Raw genomic sequence first — 20,723 nt, forward strand, 5'->3', positions numbered from 1 at the left:
CATGGTCTATATGTAGCCACGTTTTAGCACTAAATTGGACGGGCTACGTGTAGTCTGCTTTTAGCCCTTGGGCGAAATGTTTCCCGTCATGTTAGCATTATCAATAATATCTAAACAATAAGTGTTATTTCGTGACATCTGTAGCCACGATTTATCCCTGAATTGGACAGGCTGTGTATGGGCTAAACGAAGGCAATCTGTGGTCTAATTTCAACGACTTGGCTATAGCCGTATATTGAACCAGCTAGTCTAAAATTGTTTACATGTACAGCGTGTGGGATGCATGACATCATAACAACCAAGTAATTTTGGCCAAGTTTTAATTTGCATTATTTGTACTGACACACATTACATTTCCCGATTAGATTTTTTTACTTTGTTAAATAAACATGCAATTACATATCCCAACCTGTAGGTGGCAATTTGCCCTAGTACTGAGACACGGCCACTGCCAACGCGAGACTTGGAAGTTGGTAGAGAATTCGGCCAGATCTCGCGATAAACAATACCGCCGACGCCATTTTTTTAATAACCAACACGTGAGCAGAAGCCACAGGTGTAGAAGCTAATCAACGCGATCAACAGACGGGCAAAAGGAATACGTTCAATTTTCTTGTAAGTAACTGTGTTATCTCTTTGTCATGTTTCCATTCTACATTTCATATTTTGTAGGGACCGTGAAATTTTAGCAGATAGCAGGGCTAGAGTATGCCATTTAGTGGTTATCTCAAAGCAAGGGATTTGGTTCAAAAGCACTTTGTGTAATGTTGGTTGGAAATCGCTTCATATCCCGATGGCAATCACCAAGATACGTGGTCTAAATTATTTTATATCTACTGTGGAAGTCAATTCAGTATGAATACCTCAGAACTGGAGTGATGTGATCCACGTTCTTTGATTTAAATGCACTAAAAGTTTTATTGATAATTATCCAGTGAACAAAGCACAGAAATAAATATGCATAACAAATATATATATATGTATATACACACATGCATTCATTCATGCATGAATACATACATGCTCATATTGTCATGCTAAGTTGTTGTTATGGAAGTATTTGAGTGTTGTGGTACTTTTTTTTAATATTTGAAAGTAACACTGCCTTTGTTGCATTTAGGGTTTCAAAGAAAGGTGCTAACGCTTCTTGTTGAAATAAAAGAAGAATTAAAAAGAGTTGGCCAAAGGGTGGAAACAGACACTGGTGTCCAACTGTCTGCATTGGCCACTATGGAGGATTTCCAATGCTTGGAAAGGCAGCTGGATTGTATGGAGACCCGGACAGCAATGGTAAAACAACAACAACATGCCCTCACTAAAGCTTTCACCTTTCATAAAGTCCAAAAATAATTTAATCTGTAATATTGAATGTGTGACAGTGCAATGGCTTGTTGCATACAGAGATAGATCTAATAGAATAGACCTTTTTGTTACGAAGTACCATAACAAAGTTTGAAACTTCAAAAATAATTGCATATTACAGTGTTAAAAAAATTCAATTTTAAATTGTCAATATAAAATTAGCGATTACAAAAAGTATCTGTGTGTATTAGAATAGTGCTGTTGATGTACAGTTGAGGTTTAAATGTTTACTTGACTACTTTTTAGTTACTACCACAGAGTTAAATTTTGGCAGACAGTATTGAGGCAGACACCGATTGTGAGGGGACCTACAGGGGGAAAAACTATTTCTCAGTGTGGGCCAGCAATCAGCTTGAATAAAGAGTTTTATAGGGTTAATGATGGAAAACTTGCAGAAATAGTCATCAATGGTCATTAACATTTAAGGTCGGTGCACACTTGTACACTGAAGCATATATTTCTATCTGCCTGACATTGACATTTGTTACTCAGGTGTCAAAACTGTGCAAAGTCGGTGGCAGAAATGTTAAAGACGTACCAGAAGGATGCTGGACAGGTAAAGCCTTCAAAACATGCAATATAAATCAAACATTGTGGTGACCATACTCACTAATTATTCCATGTTTTCACAACAAAGTATTGTAATATTGTAAAAGTATTTCCAAAGAAAATAAACAATTTGTCATGTTCGTATTTGTTACCAATTGTTAACATTTTTTTTGTTTTAGGGTTTTGCAAAACAGCCTCATGTCCAATTTTAATATGAAGGTGGGTGGTACGCTGCAGAAGGCAGCTTTTGAGAAGACCACTCTGTTCTCGGTCATTGCAGGTATGTGCTCTTGTTTGCATGTCTGTCGTTTGGCTTAAAGGTGATGTATACTATCATTTTAATGATTTAATGTATTTTCTTTATGACATCAGTCTGTGTTGATATAAACATTTTCCAAATCAGTATATATGTCAGCGCTATATTACCGAGCCCTATTATCAAATCCGTTACAATTAATGTATAAACTAAAACACGATGATGTCCAAAAAGCCTTTTATCATGCTTATTTTTTTTTTCTTTGCAGATGCTGTGATGACCAACTTCCCAACAGCAACTGAATTTGAATTGAGGAATGCCATTTTAAGCAAGCACCAGGGAGAGTTGAAGGGGGGGGGTGGGTATAGAAAAAAATAATAATGAAACAGTTTACTATTGTTAGATTTTCTTGTTATTTGTATTATTATTGGTTGTCCTTTATTTAAAAAAATTCTAAAGTTCAAATCTTAATTCATTTGATTTTGTTGTAACAAATATATTATTTCTTATGTTTTCCATTTTGTGATTTTTACAATTGTTGGTTTTATTAATAAAAGCTTTATATTTAATTTGTTTGTATTAATTGCTATTTATGAGAAGAACATGTTAAATTTAGTTAACAAAAAATATTTTGGGTATTGTGTGGTTATCTATTATGTAGGCATTCATAATCTGTCTATTTGATGATTATGGTTAGACGTATAAAATTTTCCCTAACAGCCCAAATTCAGCCTTGTTTTAGCTTAGAAACCCAAATTCACCGTCTATTAGACGTCTACGTGTATTCGTTTAATAGCGGTCTATTTGATGACTAGGCTATTCTTCGGTAATGATTAGACGTCTATTAACTTTTCACTGACAGCCCAAATTTAGCCTTGTTTTAGCTTAGAGACCCAAATTCACCGTCTTTTAGACGTCTACGTGTATTCGTTTAATAGCGGTCTATTTGATGACTAGGCTATTCCTCGGTAATGATTAGACGTCTATTAACTTTTCACTGACAGCCCAAATTTAGCCTTGTTTTAGCCTAGACGTCTGGGCTATGTTTAGACGGCTAATAGACGTCTTTTAAACCAAAAATTGCTTGCTGGGCCTTTACACAGGAACAGCACTGTAAATCAATACCATCAATTGCTCCAACAGTTGCCATTATGGAGGCTTTTTGCAACAGGCAAGCCATCAAAATAGCTTAAAGTTATTATAAAGTTAGTATATATATATATATATATATAGGCCTATATATAGTCCATGGACGTTATAATCGCGGTGCATGTGAAACATCTGGGATGTTCTCTAGTATTCCTCCGTCCCTCAATCTTTCATCACAAAACGAGCGTAATATTCGTCAATAAACTGCTTGCAACTTTATCGACAGTTGTTGAGTAACTATTACTCTAATATTTCCGACTGAAATGGCTTGTTACAGCGGCAGTCTTGCCTCACGTTTCAGCGTGACAGGGGACTTCTGTTTGTCGCGTTCTCTCCGGCTGTATGAGAGAAGCCAGCTCGCTGCGCTGCTATATAGCGCTCTAAAAATAGCTCACCTTTCACTGCCATCTACGGCCCGATTGACAGATGCTTTCCACCAATCGCGCTACGATATTCAAACATGACTCCTCCTTTTTGTCCATCTAAGCGCCGCCTTACTTGGACGCCAGTGAGCTCATCAACCCTATTTACCTTACATGGTCACGCACGGAATTGATTGACAAAAAGCCACTCCCCCTCAGTTCCCTGGCTTCCTCTCGCTCGCGAGACAGCGAGCCCAGCAACTTGCCTTGGTGATCCACGGCATTCAAGAGAAGGCTACCTGGAATTTATAGCGCAAAAGAGACAGAGCAATTCGGCAATGCGGAAATAGGTGGACAATTCATGTCACCGAGTTTGCATCCCACTCCCAGGCTGAGGATCTGAGAGTTCGCGGGATTGCAATTAAGTGACGAGATTTTTTTTATTTTTTTTCTCTTGCTTGTTTACACCGCGCGTTAAAATCGTCAGCATTTAAAGTACACTTCGCGGAGGATTTGACGCGTTCTTGTGCGTTTGACAGCGCGCCGAGAAGAAACGATAATACTTAAGGATCAAAGCAACTTGCTCTCTTGCTTACGAGCATCAACATGGACGTGTTGGCGAATTACAGTATTTTTCAGGAACTTCAGCTGGTGCACGACACGGGCTACTTCTCCGCGATGCCGTCGCTGGAGGAGAACTGGCAGCAGGTGAGAGTTTGCGCGTTTGTTTAGTTTCGCTGTACCACTTATTAAAGAATGTGCGCACATACTCTCTCGCCTTATAAATAAGTCTTATTTATAGGGTGAGAGAGTATGTGCGCACATGCATCTTATGGGGACGTTTACAACTTCACTTCACTGACAGTGCGCGTGGATGAGCGATTCTTAAACAACACCGTTTTCTTTCTTTGGATTATTGCGCTTAGTGGCTGCTATCACACTTGCCGCAATGGAAGTGCCAGTGCACTGCGAATATAACTACTGTTTTTATTTAGCATAAAACTGAAAGTTATTATAAGATGAATTATATTATAAGAAGCCTATTATACGCTTTCTTGCTCTATACTTTGGGTGAAACATATTTCATTGACGGAGTCAGAGTCGCGTTTATTTCCATACGAGATGATTGATGAATCTTCTATTTGTAACTGACTCAATGGCGATTTGCCAAGAGAAAATAAGCGTGTGGTTAACAATATGTGACTTGTTATTAAATAATGCATTCGCATCTGTCAGATTACTTCGTGTTTTTCAGTCCGACGATATTAGGAGCAGTTCCCGATAGTCATGCATTATGTATTACCTCCGCCGCGAGGGTGCGCGCGTGAGGACAGAGTGGATGTGAAGAGGACGCATCCGAACTACAAATCTTCAAGCAAATTTGGTTTGCGAATCTTAAAGGGGTTCAACTGCTATCTGATAAAATGCGTCAGCTATCAATGCGTTTCATATTTGTTACATGAAGCTCATGTTTCAATCTATTATGACAAGATTTAGAAATGTTGTAAGATCACTGTCAGGGTTACATTTTAGGTGATGAGTTTTTTAAAGATCTTGCAAATCAAGAGATCGGATTCATTGTTTTTAGGCATTAATGGTTTTCTAGTAGCAGATTACAGTAATAACACCACCAGGGGCTTGAGAATGCTGTAAATAAAACAGCTGCAATTTAATACTAAGATTTATGATTTAAGGGCCAAGGGGTATAAAAGGACTTCTGGAAATCGATGTGGCGATGCATGCCTCTGCGTGCATGCACCGGCTGTCTCGAGCTCATTGCAATTCCATGTGCTCAACTGCAGGGAAATGCGGCGAGTGGTTATTTATCGCTGATGTGTGAACTTGAAACAGATCTAGCCCCACAAGCACTTCTAAACCAACACAGAGATGATCTGGTCACAAATGCAAATACAGGCACACTTGCATGACTAAAAAGAAAAGGCAGATCTGGCATTTGCTCGTCTCGTTGCTTTGAACATAAATATTCGTCCTGCAGGAAAACAAACTGGTCTGGTTTATCTGCTAATTCTGGGATAAATTAACTTAAAGCTATATGGTTGTATCTAACAATGGTTATTGTGTGTGGGTCTACTGGCTTTCGTTCCCTGCAGTGTGGTGAATTGTCTGTCCAAGTACACATGGGATTGCAATTTCGCCTGCTGTTTTACATTTATCCGGCTGTGTGCTTGCAACGGAGCGCAAAAGTGAAAGAGATAAGTTGTGCGTTTTTTGTTAATTTTCACTTTTAGTTTGATAGCTTACTGCTCTATGAAGTGAAACGAAGACAGATTGAGTTTGTTTTACCAGCCTTGTAACATTTATAAAGGAACAAGCTCACGGTGTGCGACGATACAACCTGAAGATGCTTTCATATGCCACTGTTACAGACATCAGAGACAGTCTCAGTTAGCAGCAGAGGAGGGGGACAACCATCCTAAAAAAAGAAACAATAAAACTCTGATTTGATGGTAAGCACGGAGAAAAAATACCTTGTTTAGTAGACAGGGGAATATAAGAGCTTTTCTTCAGAGTGACATCACGGTTAAAATGTGATGCTTTTACAGGTTGGTTTTAAAGCGTGGCCCTAGATCTGCCAATGAACCCTTTAAGTGAGAGACAAGATGGATAGCTGTGCTCGGGCCCCTTGCGAGTGGAGCATGAATCAGACCTTAGTGGATGCGATATGGGTGAGTTGAATTTCAGAGCTCAGCCTGAGACCAGGGATGGGGAGCAAGGCCCAAAGAAGGGAGGGTGAAGGAGCCGATGTGCTTGGGGATGGCAAGAGGTTGTCCGCCAAACCGTGATGAAGTCCTCTCTGGGGCCGCGGGTCGCTGGTACCGTCTCTCTCGACTTGAACAAAGATGCTATCTTTCACTGTCAAGAAGACAGAGAAAAAACACAGAGGAAAAGAGAGAGAGGCCGGCTCACTGTAATCACAGCTCGCCAGCCTATCTTAGGTCACAGAAGGGAGGAATTATTTCGGCAGTGACCCGCAAGCGGGATTAATTCAAAGAGCGGCTGTTTGCGCAACAAGAGAGCCCCTGTTGGCTTTCACCCCCCTCCCTAAGCAGTGCCACCCCGTCTCGTTGCTCCTCGGTGGACCCTGGAAAAGCAGGTGGAGTGGCCTGGGGAATGAGACAGAGACAGTAAACAACACCATTAGTGGCAGTCAAGGAAGCCTGGCCAATTAGCAAGCATCACCTTAGAGACAGGTCGGGGGTGGGGGGCGAGTCTGTTTGTCTGCATCTATCCATCTGTCCTCCATCAGCCACGTGGGCTTCATTGGTGTTTAGTCTTGTGACAGGCAAGCCTTTTTGTGGGCAATGATGAAAATGGGTCACTCTCTGTCTCTTTGCCTACCAAGCTTGGCAGACCTGTCCTAACAGTGATCTTCTCTTCTCAAATGTGTTGTTCTGAAACTTCACATTGCCAACAGTAATTCAATTCATCCACCTTGAATGACTTTGGTCTATAAAAGCACGGTCTGATTGTTACGTGCTTATCCCGAGCCAAGTGCAGGACTACTATGTTTTGCAGTAGAAACTCATGTGACCTGGCTGCCCTGATAATACTGTAAAACAGTGATAGACAAGAGACTAATAGTCTGCTCTCTTTTCCCGTTCTAGCAATAGCTTTTATGTCATATCATTAGGGATTGAGAAACAGAATGGGAGATGTGGCAAAAGTATACTCTCAAATCTCGCTGGCAGCTGGAAGGCAGACAACTGACCCACAGAAACACATCACAGTCAGTAGAACTGGAGCACGTCTGAGGAGGGTCACATAAGCCCTAGAGAGAAGCTGCAAGGCAGCACGGTTTCTCAAATGTTGAGCTTGGTCTGTCCCAGAGAAGCCCAGTTTGACAAGATAATGAATCACGCTGCTTGCATATTCTATGCTGTGAGTCTTCGCATTTCACAGCCCAGTAACTTTTAGAAACAAACGCGTTGATGGTCGGGTTGGTGGGGGCTGTGGTAGATGAAGTATACGCGCATTATAACATTAAAAATGGATTTCCATTGAGTTGGTCCCGTCTGTTTCAAAGGTTCTTGAGGACCCAATCCTAACCACACCTAAGCCTATCTTCAGAACCAGGCATTTGGCTTGCTTATGATTTAATCCTTTTTTAAATTGTGCTCATTGAATGTCCACACTGAGCTCGCTCCAGCTAAACACATTCAGGCTTTCTCTACGCTGCAAACACTGAAATGTTCATTATGTAATACTCTGAGGAGCACAGCTGCTGCTTTCTCACAGTATATCTTCTGACAGCAACCCTCAAGCCACTTCTCTCTGGTCTCACTGCATTTGGGGAAGTTCCAGAAAGGGGATCCTTCCAGAAAAGCAAATCATCAGTATCAATACAGATTCGGTGACACAAATGAATACCTGCCACATCCCCCTGCACTTTTTTTATAATAATGATGTCCTCATTGCTGACCTTACACTGACTGAAACACCTTGGCATTTGATTTCAAACCTGTTATACCAGTCATTCTTTCAAGTGACAACAGGACTTTCAGCACAACTTCAGGCATGCGTTGAAATACAAGGACTCCCACTTAAAGATAAATAATCTGTCACAAGTTATCTTATCCAGATATGCAGTGCATTTGTTAAAGCTTGTGTGCAGTTTCACCTTCCTTCCCCTCCTTTAGCTTTGACCTCAGTGACCCCCGCTGAACCAGGCAACAGACTCCATTAGTCACTATGTCGGTGGTACATCCTGTTGATGACCCCAATGGAAAGTGCTTGTCACTCTTTGTGATCCTATTGGGGACTTAAAGCTGATTTGAACTTTTTACAACTTAATTGACCAGGTCAGCTATTTGGTTTCCACTGGATTATCGATTGTCCCGTGTAATGGCAAAGATCAGCAACACAGGACAAGGCATAAAAATAACGATTGTTTATTTTTAGCAGGACCAGCTGAAAGCAAACACAAACATAATGTATCTGTACAAAACTACATTTCAGTCATGAAATGGAAATATGAAGCTTAGATGCTATACATTTATAAATACACTTGCTGGAAAATATCTGCATATGATGATTTGTTTATTATGTTTAATCCGTTTTAACCGCCTCGAGAACTATTACAAATCATTCTTGCAATTTTGACACAACCTCTATATCATCTGTAATAGTCAGTTACATAACATTACCTTGGCAACTTTGTGAATTTAAAACAGCAATTGTTCAGTCTTTCAAAGATGCAAGACACAAGGAATATTAAATAATAAAGTACTGGCCCTTTATGATCAATCAACCCTGAAACTCTTTCATAATAACACTTGGCAACTTACAGCTGATCCCTGCATGAGTCACCACTGTGTTGGTATCATTGTGACATCATAAAGCAACTCATTGTTCTGGACAATTCTGGATCTTTGAGTCATTGTCAAGTCATGGTCTGATATAATAAAATAAATGTCTGTTGATCTTCCCACCTACCTGTACAGATTCAGATTCTATGTGGGGTGTCCTGTGGTTGGGAGTGAGTAACTGCAGCAAAAGCAAGGGTTGGTTTTCTCTGCCGAAGACTCAGACGGAGCGGATCAGTCAGGCTTTAGACAGGTGACAGTAATGAGGCAGCACTGAGGTGCAGGATGGTCTTTCATGTAGAGACTTAACAGGGTCTTTCTTTGAAAAGGGAAACGTTCTGTCACATCGAACTGATATGTTTGAAAGAGGCTTCTACTATACAATTTGTACACGCTCCTTCAGATAAAAAACAACAATGTAATATTGACATAACGCTGTGCAAGAGCAAAAAACAGTAACTATTCATTTTCTGAAATTTGTTAAAAATGATCTCTCTGTCTCATGACAAAAATACTATGCTCAGATTCAGAGAATCCGAAGTGTGAAAATATCATCTGTGTGTGCACAGCGGATTTGTTAGAAAGCTTTCAAGCCATTTTCTCTGTTTCCGTGTTGTCATAGTTACTGTGTTTTGCATTTGTGGGGAGATACAGAATTCCATCTCTGTTAAAAGAAAATAGCTGTAAACGGATGCTTACATGACAAGATAAACAACTAACTGTGAAAATTCTGCAATGCTGTACTAAACTGATTTTTAGTAATCCAGTCTTCAGTATTTTTTTTCATCAAAGTGAAACTGCTTTTGCAGGATCCTTAAGGTTTAAAACACAGTCCAGGAGCACCCTCATACACACTATGTGCTGTGTTTACCAAATATCTTTCACCATGAAATTTGACAATTGCCCTATAATTTATTCTCTGCGCTGGAGGTGGATCAAAGACGACATCAAACTGGCAGTTGGTAGGTTTTTGAATAGTCAAACACGGGTTTGATGAAATGAGAAACTGTGAGGATAATTGGCATCTAAAGGGAAAGCAACCTAAAGTGCTGAAAAACACGCTTTAAAAGAGTATGCAACATTGTTATACAAATATCAGCGGACTCTAAATGTTTTTTTAATTAGTTGTACCTTTTTTCCAATACAATGACTCGCTTGAAAATGTCACGAGAGAACCAGTGGCATTCTTTGCAAACACAATGCAATATAAAACACAAAACTGTACAACAAATGCTGTCAGGGACAAGACTCTGATAAGCAGGAGGAGCAGAACATTAAGACTATGTGACTACTTCAGAGAAGAGCTGCCGTCAAGCTCCTGCCTAGACAAATTATATTTCTCTTGACAGCCAAAACCAAGGCAAATAAATGATATGGGCTTGTTAAGCATGACGTCACGCACCATATATTGAAGGTCATATATTGTTTCCGGGTCCAAAAGCTCAATAAGATGCTATAGACAAACCACAAAAAAATTTGTATATATGCTCATGGCGAGCTGTAAAACTATTGGAAAACCGCGATCCTTATCTTCATAATGAAATCCCACATAGCCAGTCACCGATTCAGTTTTCATAATTTATTCAAATATGGATGTCGGTGATTCCGTGAGCCTGGCGACTGTAGTGTATACTTGAGTTAATACATGTTTCGCTTAAATATGCAACATGAGTAAACAGTGCTCAGCTGTTAAAGTTGTAGCCTCGCTTGAAATGGAGAGATTATTGGACCCTGTATTCCTCACATCACCACTTAACAAGCATATAGATTAAGGATGGAAAGACAAACACTGATTTGCTGAGGCATTTGTAATATATACACTGACACTGTTAAACTGCCAGTCCATTTCCAGTAAATGCCAATGGATCCTGTTTATAGTTGCTAAGAGTGTTTATTGTGTGCCAACCTGTGGGCGCAAAATAGCGTGGTTACATATGCCGCCTTTAAGGAACTGCTGCCGATTCACAATAGTGCTGCAATACAACCTGCAACATAGAAAACGGTTTGCATTAATCTTTTAAAATATTTACACATTAAGTAATTTTCGGGAGACTAAAGGGTTTAGGTTTTTCAACGCCATGTCAAATGGAACAGCCCCTCTTCTACTCTCCAGCTTGTACCATGAACAACGTGCTAATAATCCTCACGTCTGCGAGTGATTGCTAGTGGAGGTGGTCTTGCTATTTAGGGATCAAGGGCTTTTCTGGGGCCATGATTAAGGAGATTGTGGATGGTGAGGGTCATTCGTCTGCTTCTCAAGAGTCTATCAGCCCATAGAGACGACAAGCAGCATCTAGATGGACAGAGAGAGTAAAAGACGGCGAAAAATGAGTGTTTAGAATGCATCTATATGCATGAGGCCTAGTGTCCCTCTTCGGTCCCGATGGAGAGGCAGTTTAGCCACTCAAGGATTTGATTAACAGGCCGAGTGGAACCGGCCACTTTTCTTTAAGTGCAAGTGCACACACGCATACAAACTCTGACTAACAGCTAGATGATATCTTTCACACCAGCCTGAAAAAAACAGCAGACTGCAAATCAATACTTCCTCATTGCCAATGGTAACACAGATTGAGAATGCAGCACTGTGTATTCTGCAAAAGAGTGAGTTATATAAATCAGTAGGACTGAAATATAATGATATTTTGTGTATTCTAAACCAGCTATAGGGAGCCCCGCAGACTATCGAGGTACAGATAAAAAATAGAGAGATTGAGTTGGAGAGGAAGGCAGAGGAGAGGGGAAAGATGTCTCGTATGTTTATTCAAGTGCTCCTGAGGTGGAGAGGGGTTACGATGGTGCCAAACCTAACTTGCATCTGCTTGGCCTTCACTGCTCATTGTCTGAATGGAAGGCTCCACACACAAGAGCGCCGTCATGTAGTCTAATGTTATTTTGACAGCCTGCGACAGAAAAATTCAAGCAATGTCACTTTGTTTAAAACCACAGCATTCAATATACAACAACTCTTTCTCCACATATCTGTGCATCACCATCAAATTGTCAAGATGGCTTTATGTGCAAACACAGTAGCAACAATACTTACAAAATCATACTTGAATAATCTTTTTTCTCTGGAGGAAACTGGAGTCTTTTGTGAACTGGAGAGTTTGATTTAAGATTAGGTTTCAGGGTGGCAGGTTACTCAGGTCTGGATCACCCTACACCTGTTGTCAAGCTGCCAAACAGGAGCGGTGAGCTCATTGTTTGTTTTGGTTTGGTGACATACAATGAATAAGGACATGTTGCAAGAACATGTAGTTTTCCAGCAGGTTTAATCTGCCTTTAGGGCATGCTTTGTGACTTTGACAAACAACTCTGGCTAAAATTGGGGAAATAATAAGCATTTGCAAAAGGAAAAAAAATGTTGTTTTACTTGTCAGTGTCAAGGGGGGACAAAATTAAACGAAGGATTTGTACAAAATGGCTAAATTATCATGCCCAGTTTGCCTTTTTGTTTGGTCCTGAACCTGGATTATTTTGGATAGTTGTAACATGTGGAACTGTGTGTGTGCGTGTGCAAATTTGCATATCATCTGTGTGCCTTTCTCTGGTTGCCACATGACCTGGCCTGACTCCAGACTGTTGTTGTGCCAGAGCAGTGTTACTATGGCTTTCTTTCATTCTCACACACTCTTAAGGTTCCTTCAAATTAATTGTATTGTTACATAATGCACAAATTTTTTTTGTAAAAAAAGCTACAGTTCTGGGTTCCACAAAGGTTGAGAGTTTTTACAGTGTCGCTGCCGCTGCCCTTTTCGTTACCAGACAATTTGCATGACATATTTTGTGAAAAGTGAAAAATAAATTCCTGTGTGTGTCTATATTATATAATTCTGGAAAAAGAATCAAGAGACATGTATTGTGGCAATTTCAGTCCAGTCACATGTCTGTTGAATTCCAACAAAAACACACCTCATGAGTAACACAGTCACCCAACAGCAATGAAAGACTGAGAGGATGCCAACATCAATGAAAGCTGTGATCAAAAATAATTTTCCATTAAAAGCCATTCAAAATATTAGTATTGTGTTGTTTAAAAATAAAATTCTAGTTACTATTCAAGGTCTGAAAACAAGGCATATTTTTTATGTTTGTCCAGTCTTTTTATTTGAGAGAAATGTTGTCTGTAGACCACATAATAAATAAATATATACATATAGTTTTATATTAACATATTTCTATAAATAGTAAATTCAGAAAAACAGATTTTTCTGATCTTATTTTGTCCAGACCTGTATATTAAGCCGTACAACAGAACAAATAAGGCATATTATGATTTTCGAAAATAATCAAAATAAAAAACATGACATGTTCTATGGAAACTTTTGAATGCTAAATGCAAAACCTTTGTGCAGTGGAGGTTAATTCTGCATGTTGCGCTTAAGTGGGGTTTCTGTACATCTCTCTGCCAGTCATGCCAAGTAATTACATGGGGAGAAAATAAAAAGGGCAGATGCCCCTTTGGCACCCGGACACAGGACCACGTGTGTGTCCAACCTGACGTTGTGGAAAGCCTACAAGCCTGACTATTTGCTCCAGTGAGCAAAGAAGCTCGACACAAACACACTAGAGAGCTGATTTTGAGCACAGTTCAGAAGGCAGGACCACCCCGCCGGGCGCACACTGCAGGCTAGAAAACACTGTCAGAGTAAGTTTGCAGTTTCGCTCCTCGAAAGCGAGTTTCTAAATGTGCCGTTAAAGGGGTGTCTTCGAGGCTTACATCGCTCACCATTTCCTCCACGTTTGTTGCCAGTTCACTGGAGGAAACCAAGCCCCTGTTTACCGCTGGGGTTCTCCACTATTTCGCCCGCAGGCCCCCCTTTGCTTCCCCTTGTCCCAAATGTTACTACGCCACATGGACAACTGCCAACATCCACTACATTCATCAACAGAACAGCCTTACTGTTACAGTTTCTCTGGTTACAGCCCTTGGTAATGGCTGCTAAGCTGGTGCAGGCGCCATATTGGTTTTTTTAAGCTTTATTCTAAGCCTTTTATTTTAGGCAGGCCAGACCCTCTCTAAATTGTGCCAAGTGCCATACTGTACACTCAATATAGCTCTGGCTAAAGATCTGCTGGCACTGCTGTCTCTGCTTAAGGCCACTATGAACCGCTCTGCTGTGAGACCCACCTGTTCACTATTGCTGGCATGAAACACTTCAATCCAAACATAAACCATTGATGTCCCTCAGAGAGCCTGTAAATATATTCAAATAGTATATATATTATACAAATATGCAATAAAACATTTTAAGGATGTTTTTCAGACCTTCAGCTTGTTCTTTTGCTAAATAATTTCAAAGATTAATACTGAGATCTTATGTTTATATTGAGAAGCATTTGGAGCTGCTCTACAAACATAATAACCTCCCCAGCACGTCTACACTAAACTCTAAATGGGCTTTCGTCCTGAAGGTTGTGCACTGTGAGTCCCGCTGAGTGCTTTTGGGAAGGAGACAGAACAAGCGTGCTGCTCTTAGTCTTTCTAGTTTGTTATGGCTCTGTTAAATGGGTCATGTGCTGAGGACTGGCGACCTTGGAGAATTTGTCCTGCTCATTGAGACATTCTCTCTTTGTTTTTTTTTTCAGAAACAGCAAAGACACACTTTGTAGCATTTGGCCCAACCCTCAAGTCTTGACATAATATAGAAATAGTCAGATGATTGCGATGATTCATTTTCTTGGTGTTTTGGGGGTGTTACTGATTTCTTTTTGCACCACTTTCTCAAGGCACCTGGCTGGTATGACAGCGTTTTCACCATCCGGTGCGAACGCTGTAAAATCAGGGTGCAAAAATGACAGGATTTGTGAAGTGCTTGCAGACAATATAGCAAAGACTGTGAACATAAGTCTGCCTTCTCTAAAAGGGAAGCTGAGCCAGTGTACAGCTATGTGGGTCGGGTGCTATTTTAATCTGTGATGTTGCCGGGAATACCTGGGGGAATAGCCAGGCACTTTTGGAATGGGGGCTTGTCTGTATGAAAGTGTGTATGTACAGACGTATGCATAAGTATACCAGGTTGCAGCTTGGATTGTTTAAAAATGAGTGTGGTGTGTGTGTGTGCCTACACTGCACCCCTACGCATTAAGAGATGCCCACTGGGTACCTTACTTACCCTCTTAGGTTCCGTGGAGCAGGCAGTGTTTGTGTTTGCTTTTAAGCATGGGCCGTTGCACTGAGCAAACCCAGCAGAGACTAGTCAACTCTCCGCACCCCCCAGACAAGGCTTCTCTGCACCAATGTACGCATCACGCTGACACTCCCGCTCTTTCAGCACCCTCCCCCTCAGGCGATCCTCAGACAGGCCAACAGCTCAATTCTACATTTTGAGTGCCTGTGACTCATCTCGTGTTTTACAATATTCAGGATGAGATCACCCACTTTGTCAAATGCAAAGTGCTAAATGCACCCGAATGCACTGTAGATTCCAGTAAAATTATGAGGTAATGCCTGCGATCCATCACAGAGTCGCTACCTTTTCCTAGCATTGATGCTGTCATTGCATTTGTGACCTCGTAATAATGGGCTGTAACAAAAGGGAGGCCTGAGGAATTCGGGCAAGGTGTTATATTGGAGCTCCTGCGCTAGGGCCCCCCCGCCACGCAAACAGGTGCAATGGCAGCAGGGGCACCCACCATTCAGCCATCCCACCCCGTCTGTGTGCATGGTGACTTCAAAAAGCTGATCTCTTGGGTGAGCACATTAATGGGAGAACTCAAAGTTAGACGCAGTCGAGTGCAACTCTGGATGCCCACACTCTCCAAGCACTCCTGGCAAAGGTCTCCCTGTCCACAGCTTCCGTCGGAGTCAGGAATTAATAGACTGCAAAGGCATTCATCAAGTCCCTGTTAGGTTTCCTTTTTATGTCACTGTAGCAGCCTTGTCAGAAGCTGGTAATTGGGTTCAAAGTGCCATCGCAGTAAAAGGCTATGTGAGAGTGAGTCAAATGGGGCGGGCCCTCGTCGTCTCAGGTGACCTCACTCTCGGCCCAGCTGCACCAGAGTGCAGGGAGGAGGGAGATGGTGGAGGATGAGGTCATTCTTTCGTTGGAAGTGTGTGGGCTGGATTTGCGTCGGTGTCTTTGTTTGCGTGCCTGCATGCATGAACGATAGACGCTTAAAAGAGATAATAGTTGGAGGTTTAAGAGTACAGCACTGATAAAACAGAAGAAAATTGGTGCAGAGATTACGGTTTAACATGTTAATAACCCACAAACAGTGCAGCATTGATAATAAGACTTGTCAAAAGCAATATTAGCTTACAAAGACAGTAAGTCCACCCAGCCGTAGTTTCATCATCGCTAAGAATTGTCACCATGCCTAACTAGTGGACTGCTGTTTCATGCCTCACAAAAAGCTTTTATGCATCAGTTCATGATCAAATGCTCCCTCCCTCCACCCACCTCAGTCCATTTATGGCTCACTGGCAGAGTGGCAGGGCTTTGTGTCTGTTGTTAGAGATGAGCTAGGCCGATAGCCACGTGGAGAAAAAAGGCACAGCCTGCAAGTATAGATACCTCACAACACAGCGGCAGCTTGTGATTTCATATTCTGAGCACACGCAGACGCAGTATCAGATCATAGGTTGTATCTGTAAAGCAGACATTTGATTCTAGGTGTCTAGGAAAGATGTACGCTTTTAGCCAGTGTTTTAAAAGCTTTGTGAGCTTTTTGTTTAATTGTAAATTATCCTGTTAGCTTCAGTAATGACTAATCCTTGTAGTTCTAAACATCTAGATAAAGGCAACAACTTCACTGCAAGCGTGAAATGTTGTAGCAGGCTCTCTGTGAGATTGCTTATGCGATTTTTATTGCCGTCTTCAGAGCCCTAACTCCTGACTCATGACAGACAACATTCTCATCACTCCAGCTTATATTCTCGCAAAGCATTTAGCAAATTGCAATACAGTTATTTTTGTAAACGGGCCTGGAGACAGGCTTTTAAAGGCAGAATTTGTGTTTAACCGTCTCTCACACGCAAACAGGGGAAACGGAGACTAGAAAAGAGCAAAGGAGTTTGTTGTCCCATAAAATACCAGTTGTGCGGAGTCTGTGTAATTACCACACTGCAGGATAATTATAAAGAGGACAGATGCAGGGATGAAAAAGCCATTTACGTTGACTTAAGTGAGCGATGGCAATTAACTGGGATGCCTATCCTGGCACTGAGAAATTGGGTTGGAAATCCTTGCAGCAAGTTATCACACAAACCAGAAACGGCCAGCTTTTTGCTATCTCTTGGAGGTGAGCCTTGAAAACAGGCTCGAGCAAGTTGTTTAATTTTTTAAGCGGCTTTGCTAATCTACATTCTTCATTTTGTTTTGGAGCCTTTCGTGCGTGAAAAATCCCTGCAGCACAAAGACTGGTGGGGCAGCTGCCAGATTGGGAGGGGGGTACGAATTCCTGTTATCATAACTGCTTTTGTCCACTACTGCTGCCTGATTCAGGGGATAAATTGGAGATTGGACAGGTTACCGTATCCATGCCCCTCAGGCTAACGTGCCTATGCTAGTCCACACTGACTCTGGCTGCAATCCTGCCGATAAGCACGCACGAAAAGATTGGCTCAGACAAATTTTCTGGCCAAAGCGTGGAGGCCTAGCGGGGTTACATAACTTCTCTCTGCTTCAAGTCACAGTATTTACAACGAAGTATGAACCTCTGCCTCCCATCTATGCAATTTCCCATTTCATTTCCTTTCAGCTGGCTGGCTGAGCCATCGTGCACGCTACTCGCATGGGACAGGATGCTGGGGCACACATAGTGTTTCCCCTTCGAGAGGTATCCTTGCGAATGCTGTTACGCTGTCTCCGTATCTCACATCCTGTGGTTTATTACAAAGAGTCACTCCGAGTTATATATATCATCAGGAAACACACTGAAGACCAAGCTTGGTCACACCGGTTTTGGGGTTTCATGCTTTGAGATCACAGCAACGAAGCGCAACATTGAATGATTGGTTACTGTTTTTTAAGAACCCATTTATCTTACATTCGCCAATACTGACTTTGTGACTGTTAAATAAGACTGGCCTCTACACATCTCCCCTGCTGTTTCTTGTCTAGATGTGCTGTTTCAGTGGTTTTATGTGACACCAGAAGAGAAGAGAGTCCCCACAGTGGTATAGGAATAATGCTGGTTCGCTGACTAGGACAGAGTAGAGCAGACAACGTAGAGAGTCACATGGCAAACCTGAGGGTCTTGGTGTCTGAAGCCAACTGAAACATATTATATTACCATCAAAACTTTTTTGGTACTATGTCAATGGGACCTAATTTGAGTAAAATGTCATTTAATGGACAGAATGATTTATTAAACTTCTAATACATTGCTGTATTACAGAAATGTGAGCCAATCCACAGTTACATCTTGGTGAAATAAAGACCCCTGTTTAAGTCTCCTAGGGGTATAGACCTTTACCAGTGCTTGATAATGGGCTTGGAGCTGAAATTGACTCCTTTGAGAACTTGCCCTATTAGTCATGTCTCTCGCCTGTTACAGTATGGTATGTAACGGGAGCTCTCTAAACAAAACCCAAAGGGCCATGCATCTTCTGAAACAAAACGTCCCATTGCTCAGCCCCCACTTCACATGATCCTCTATGCTGGCCAACTTCCTTTTGTTTCCTCCTGTTCTTCCTCCATGTTCTCTTTTGTCTCCATGTGTTGTATCCCCCCACCCACGTGGCATTCTCTTAGCATTGAGTAATGAAGATTAGCCGGGCATCTAACACAATAGACAACCCCCTTCCCATTGCTAGTATCCCTTACTTAGACTCCCCAATCTTATAACAAGCTGTTAACCCCATTTAAAAATGTCCCCTTTCAATCGGCTTGTGATGGGGAATAATCCCGCCCGAGCGGTTTAATGAAAATCGCTGTATCCTGATTAGATTACCCCAGTGCCGCCAGCCAGTGGCCATTAGCCGACCCTGTACACAGATAAACAGCAGCGTGGCTCCGCAAATCCAGTTAAAGGAAGACGAAGAACTGTTTTCTAGGGCTCAGCTTGCCTCTTACCAGCCTGCAGTCTTGCCGCTTTTGTCAGTGGGATTATCCCCCGTTTGGCACATCTTCAGGGAGGACTATTCACTTCCTCTTTTACCCATTCTATCCATTATTGCGCTTGTCTCATTGCTGAATCATTTCACCGAGCTTGATTCTCTTTGGCATATCTGGAAGGGATGATTAAGATGATTAAGAGTGTCTATTCATATTGAACAACCGGTTGTGGTGCTTTCGTTGATTTTCCCCTAGTATATGTTAACAATTCTTTAACCTTTCATTAAAAACATATCGAAACATAAATGCTATTTACACATTTACCACATATTTACTGTAATGTGACAAACAGTCTGGATGAAGCTATGCTTAACACGAGTCTGTAAACAGTGCAAGTTTGTTCATTTGCTCAAATTGTGCTTAAATTCTGTCATCATTTACTCACCCTGTAATTTCAAACCTGTATGACTTTCTTTCTTCTGCAGAACACAAAGGAAAATATTTAGAAGAATGTTGTAATCAAACAAAGGCCGTACCCATTTACTTATATTGTACGGACACAAAACCAATGCAAGTCAATGGGTACCGCCATTGTTCGATTACCAATATTCCTTAAAAATATCTCCTTTTTTGTTCTACAGAAGAAATAAAATCATACGGATTTGAAATAAAGTGTGCGAGTAAACGATTACATAATTTTCCTTTTTGGGTGAACTATTCTTTTAACCAGAGTTATAGCACAACATCACTATGTCTCCTATCCAGTTTGTCCCCTGCTCCCCACTAAAACTATATGACGTGTTCCTGACCGGGTTTTTAAGATGGAAATAAATTGTGATTGTACATTTGGCTATACGATCAAGGTCACATTGTTCCCTATAAGTTATAGAGAGAGGCAGTAGTAGCTTTTTTGTTCCTTCACAGCTTCTGTCCCTTTTTAGGTGTTTGTTAATTTAGTCCCACAATACTTTTGGAGCTAAAACCGTGTTTGTGTACACAAAAATCATCTACTAGCAGCCCCATACAAGCACATCCAAAAGCTGATTGGCACCCAGGCTACCGCCTCCATCTTTAAATGGAGGTATTCATTAGCTGCAGCTGCACCATGTCAGACTTAAAGTCCCCTTGTACGGCTGGATGCAGATGGAGAAGACTGCAGACACTGTCTTTCACTTTCAATGCTAAATTATTGAAGATCTCCCCTAAACGTGAAGTCGGTCTCTCATTAGCTTTGATGAGATGTGACAGTGATGCTGTGCCAGGCCTGTGTATAAAGAGTCTGGTCTCAAAAGAGTTTGAGCATAAATTGTATTCAACTATTGAATTCAATATTGTTGCATTCGAATGTCAATAAATGCATTGATTCAGTTTGACGTTAGAACGGCTTAATTCAGCTAAATACAACAATGCCCTCTCTCTAAAACCTTGCCCTACCAGCCGGATGTCAGCATATTTAAAGGCGCAAAATGATTGACAGGTAAGCGTTTTTATGTTTTTTAAAGCAAGGGAGAACCCTTGACTTGTATTTGTTGTTTACACAGTCTAGGGCAATTTTGGAGACATTTTTGAGTGTCATAATCCCCCCCAAAATAACTGCTTACACCACTAAATATCATTGGAGCTCAACAAGTATGAAATCACACCCACAAACAAAACATACATCATTTGTAGAAACATAAACAAGAGAGAATATAGTGTTAAGTGTTACCAGTATTCG

The 20,723-nt window shown here is 41.2% G+C and overlaps 1 protein-coding gene and 1 long non-coding RNA gene across 2 annotated transcripts in view; both read left to right on the forward strand.

The window, feature by feature from the left end:
* The first annotated feature begins 515 nt into the window (after positions 1-515).
* LOC306898377 lies at positions 516-2,734 on the forward strand. Its single transcript, XR_013787111.1, has 5 exons — positions 516-615; positions 1,121-1,290; positions 1,855-1,918; positions 2,091-2,191; positions 2,436-2,734. It is a non-coding gene; the product is annotated as an uncharacterized lncRNA (long non-coding RNA).
* Positions 2,735-3,912: 1,178 nt separating this feature from the next.
* klf7b (Kruppel like factor 7b) overlaps positions 3,913-20,723 on the forward strand; it is a 40,611-nt gene continuing 23,800 nt past the window's right edge. The window contains exon 1 of the mRNA XM_079463605.1: positions 3,913-4,386. Within this exon, the coding sequence (XP_079319731.1) occupies positions 4,285-4,386 (102 nt within the window). The 5' untranslated portion in view covers positions 3,913-4,284. The remainder of the gene's footprint in view (positions 4,387-20,723) is intronic.

The sequence above is a fragment of the Barbatula barbatula genome (genome assembly GCF_947034865.1).
Source record: "Barbatula barbatula genome assembly, chromosome: 9".
NCBI lineage: Eukaryota > Metazoa > Chordata > Actinopteri > Cypriniformes > Nemacheilidae > Barbatula > Barbatula barbatula.